Source organism: Tigriopus californicus, chromosome 12 (assembly GCF_007210705.1).
Source record: "Tigriopus californicus strain San Diego chromosome 12, Tcal_SD_v2.1, whole genome shotgun sequence".
Lineage (NCBI taxonomy): Eukaryota > Metazoa > Arthropoda > Copepoda > Harpacticoida > Harpacticidae > Tigriopus > Tigriopus californicus.
In genome coordinates, this window is record NC_081451.1 from 12356618 (window position 1) to 12361399 (window position 4782).

The 4782-nt window shown below is 39.3% G+C and overlaps 1 protein-coding gene across 1 annotated transcript in view; it reads right to left on the reverse strand.

The window, feature by feature from the left end:
* The window catches only part of LOC131891360 (meiosis regulator and mRNA stability factor 1-like), a gene marked incomplete at its 5' end in the record, with an annotated part of 22538 nt that overhangs the window by 5479 nt on the left and 12277 nt on the right, over positions 1-4782 (reverse strand). The window contains 2 exon segments of the mRNA XM_059240891.1: positions 429-620; positions 1400-1587. Of these exon segments, the coding sequence (XP_059096874.1) occupies positions 429-620; positions 1400-1587 (380 nt within the window).

Sequence of the window (4782 nt, forward strand, 5' to 3'; positions counted from 1 at the left end):
CATAGAAAAAGCTTATCATATTTCTTGGCAATTGCTTTAAGCTATAACCGGAGCAATTTGCTGTCAAATTCGATGAAAATGCAATCTTTTAAAACGAGATATCTTATAGTTTGCTCCATGGATCTGAATAAAATTTTAGTTGGAAACGCACCTAAGGTTACTTCCAACATCTGTTGATTACGTTTTTAAAAATTCTATCTCTTTGTAGGTTTTAATTGGATTAATATTTTAATCTGAGCTAGAATCCAAAATGATTTTTTACAAAAAATGTTCCTTCTGTTTCAATAACAACGAAAATCATGATTAAAAGTCTTAGCATTTGCAAAAAATCTTTATCAGTATTGTGAGTAACACCGTGTTAATAGGGAAGGGAAAGAAAAAGAATGATTTAGGCAATATTATCAAGAGTAGATCAGAAACCCGCTAACCTCTTCTTCGGGGGACACCAGAACGATGGACTTGATCCCAGATGAGTTTGAGACAATTTGAACCCCTTTCACAGCAGACACCAAGTGCTCCAATGGAACCCCATCGATGGAATCCTCTTCCAGAGGATCGTAGTCTGAATTGGCGTTGTAGCAATGGAGAATGGTGTAGAGAGGGGCCGAGCCTTGGTGCTCCTAGAGTGAAACGCCTTATGCAGTACAGAATCGGAATAGGAGCTTAATGGGCTAATCATGCGGCGCCACAATCGCTGCAAAAACTACCATGATAGAAACTCGTTCAATCCGTCCAGACTGAGCGGTAACAGGTAATGGCAATTCCAAGTTTCGAACTTGATCCAAAGGCATGAAAAAAATTACTCTTATGTTGTGTTTGTTCATACTCTAATACTAATGAAGGCAAAGTTTCAAACAATTGCCAAAAGATTCCGCCAGCAGTTCTGAATCAAAGTATGGGTATATTCTGAAGGAAACGGCTTGAAGGCACAGAAAAGACAGGATGTGCCAGTCTGAACTCTGCGAGGTTGGCATGCCCTATGTACAAAGGAAAAATAGAAACTGCTATTTGTTTGGGACGTGTACTTTCCGATGCAAAAACTACAATTACATTCTTCTTCTAGCAGTCCTGTGTTAAATAAGTTTCTATCATGAGTATAGAACGTTGAGAATCCTCAACAAAAATAGAAGGTATCATCAATTATGCATCATTTCAAGCACTACAATAATTTAATCATCATAACCTGACTGTCTAGTGTACATCGTCATACATGAATGAGCCATGAATACTAAGTTGAATTATTTTCGAACGTCATCAAAGGTCTTTTTGTCATCGAATTAAGTAAAAACTAAGCCACTAAAATGCCAAGAAATCCAAATCGAGTATATCAAAAGCATGATGTCACAGCAAAAAGAAATAGAGAGCTTCTTAAACATTCCAACATCAGTGCCAACAATACCTTTAAGACTTGCTTCAAATTTGGCCCAAGAATAGCCAGAGACACGCTCACACTTGGCAATTGTGTACCCGCCTCTTTCTCCGCCCATCCTTCTCCCTCATTGCTTGGGGCATGAATGGGACACTTGGATTCCAGGTTATTCTCGTCATTGAAGTACTTGGCATACGCATTCAAACAAACAATACGACCTGCGAAAGCACAAGAAATTAGATAACGGTAAAAACTTTAACCTAATAATTTTGATAGCTGTTCCGATATCCTCGATTTAAGTACCATTGAACGTAATATCACAATCAAAACCTGCAAGGACTTCTGAAAAGATTGCCATTTTCAATCTTATTTTGAAAAAAATAAGATGCACAATAATGAGTCAAAGTTTTTTGCTCCAGTTTAGCAATCTCTGTATGTGTTCCGAAAGGTGGTACACGGACAAAAATTCCAAAATATAGGAAGACCTTGTTCAAAAAGAGTTGCAAACTAACAAAAAGGCTGAAGAGCACTTCGAATCCAGTAATTGTGGCTAGTCTCCAAAAAAAGTTGGACGTAGTTCAGGGTAAGATTAAGGCCTCCATCGAATATGACCAGTTACAAACTGAGAGTAAGGTGGTTCAGGAGGTCAGGTCGAATCCGAAGGCATTTTTCTCTTATGCGAACTCTAAGAGAAAAATGAAACACTCTGTTGGGCCTTTTGAGGTTGATGGGGCAGCCATTAGCAATGTAGAGACTATGGCTAACATGCTTGGAGATCAGTTCTCTAGTGTGTTTTCAACCCCACTGAGTTCGGAAGCAACAGCTCATTGCTCTGAAGATGAGTCTGTTGAGATTGACATGGTTAGTCAAGCTGAGCGTTTAGATGATCTTGTAGTCACAGATCAAGATGCTTTAGAGGCCATAAGGGACTTGAGGCTTTCCAGCTCTCCTGGTCCTGATGGTGTGACATCTCAGTTTCTGATGAGATGCTCACTGGTTCTCGCTCCTGTTTTCTCGTACTTGATGCGCTGCATCTTGGATCAGGGCAAGTTTCCATCTTCACTAAAGTTAGCTCATGTTGTTCCAATTTTTAAAGGGGGAGATAAGTCGCTCCCCAGTAATTACAGGCCGATTTCTCTCACTTCGAATATTGCGAAGGTGTTTGAGAAGATCATGAAGTTCAAACTTGTTGAATTTCTTGATATTCATGAAGTCCTTCCTCCTAGCCAGCATGGGTTCCGAGCACATTTTAGCACGGTTACCCAACTGATTGAACATATTGAGCGGGTTATTGAGGGACTAGAGAGTCATGAATCAGTTGATGTAGTTTATCTCGACTTTGCCAAGGCCTTTGACAAGGTAGATCATGGGCTTTTAGTTAACAGGCTCCATGAAATTGGGATCCAAGGCAGGGTTCTCAATTGGTTAAAAAGTTTCATTTCTGGTAGGAAGCAATTGGTTAAGGTTGAGGGATCCCTTAGTGACATACATGATGTCAAGTCAGGTGTTCCCCAGGGTTCGATCTTAGGGCCCCTCTTGTTTATAATATTCGTTGCCCCGCTTCAAAAGCTTAGTATCACTGCCAGTCTCTCTTCTTATGCTGACGATACAAAGTTAGTTTCTGGTAGGAATGGCCAAGATTCCAGTAGCCTTGCAAAGGACTTAAATCGAATCTACTCTTGGGTAACTGAGAGTAATATGGCCCTGAACGGAATGAAATTCCGCTCAATGACATTTGGGTCAACTCCTTTAAATACTCCACTCGTAGATAATGGAGGTAAAGATATTGAGCAGGTCTCATCTATGAAAGATCTAGGTGTAGTCCTCCAAAATAATGGAAAGTTCGATGAGCATATCCAGCTGAAGGTGGGTAAGGCTTTTCAAATGTGTGGTTGGATATATCGCACGTTTAAGTCCAGAGATAGCATCACGATGCTAACTCTGTACAAGTCGATTGTCCAGCCACATCTTGAATACGCCTCACCCATTTGGGCTCCAATGAGTTCAGCAGGTTTGCAAAAGGTCGAGCAAGTCCAAAGATGTTTCACTAGGAACATCACAGGAATGAGAGAGCTCTCGTATTGGGAAAGGTTAGAACGGTTGGGATTGTACAGTACTCAGAGAAGGTACGAAAGGTATCTGATATTGTACGTTTTCAAAAGTATCCATGAGCTTTGTCCCAACCCAGGGTTTAGGGTCAATTCTAGTGACCGTAGAGGCTTAATGTGCGTTTTGAGAGCACCTTCAAGCCTTAGAGAATCCAGGCTAGTTCGAACAATGAAGTCCACTTCTCTTCTTTCTCGGGCTCCTTCATTGTTTAATTTGCTTCCCTCTAATATCGGTTAGAAAAGCCCGTGAAAAACCAAACCAAACCAAAAAAGCTCGCTCGAGAAAATCCAGACAAACCATACCACGGATAGATCTGATATATTATTATTCTTGACCATTTACGTTATGCCTTGGTTTTTCATTATTCATTCAGACATGACAGCTTTTACATTGAATAACATTCCTTGTATCGGTTACAAAATCCGTCAACTTTAAAGCTACAAAAACAAAGAAATATGACGAACGTCGTGAACAATTGTCCTTCCAGTGAATCTTAGATTACAGCATAAAAATAAACTTGTGTTCAATTGCGACGGTCTAGGACGGTCTAGGTGGAGATTAATCAATTCAGATGCTGGTGACCAACATGTACAACACAATGTGATGAAAAAAGCTTGCAACCAAGCTTGAAACACATGGTTCACGCATGTCCTATTGTATTGAGAGTAGTACTAGGGGGTCGGAAAAGTAGTCATTGATTTTGGTCAAAAAAAATCCATTTAGGCTCTGAAAATCACCCAAAAAACAGTTATAAAAAGTTGAGAAAGTGATTTATGTCAGTGTTATGAAATTTATGATACACATGAAATTGGTGATTTCGTGAAATAATGCTCGGGCATCTACCAAGGTGGGCATCAAAGTAAGAACGCTAAAGCTCTTCAACTTTTAAGTCAAGGCTGCTCCACAATAAACTATAAAGACATTCATTCAATTAAAACTACTTTACAATTCATAATGGTCAACAAAAAAAATCTTCTTTTAGGAACGGTGGGGTTAGAAAAAAGTTGAAAGTCTTCTAAGGAAAAGAGGAGAAGAGAACATCAGAATATCCATATAACAATTAGAGAGAATCATCTTGATAACATAATTTTATTCCTTTGTTCAAAAAGTGAAGAATACAAAATGAAGGATGTGTTTTGGTGACAAGATGAACTACATAACACAATACATGTGCTATTTTCAAGCCCCAATTTCACGTTGCCTCATAGTCCTGGTTGAGAACTACTGTCAACTACTAGACATACACAAATATAAATACGAATTAATTATCCTATCACTAGGAACATGAGATAAGAGGGGAAGTG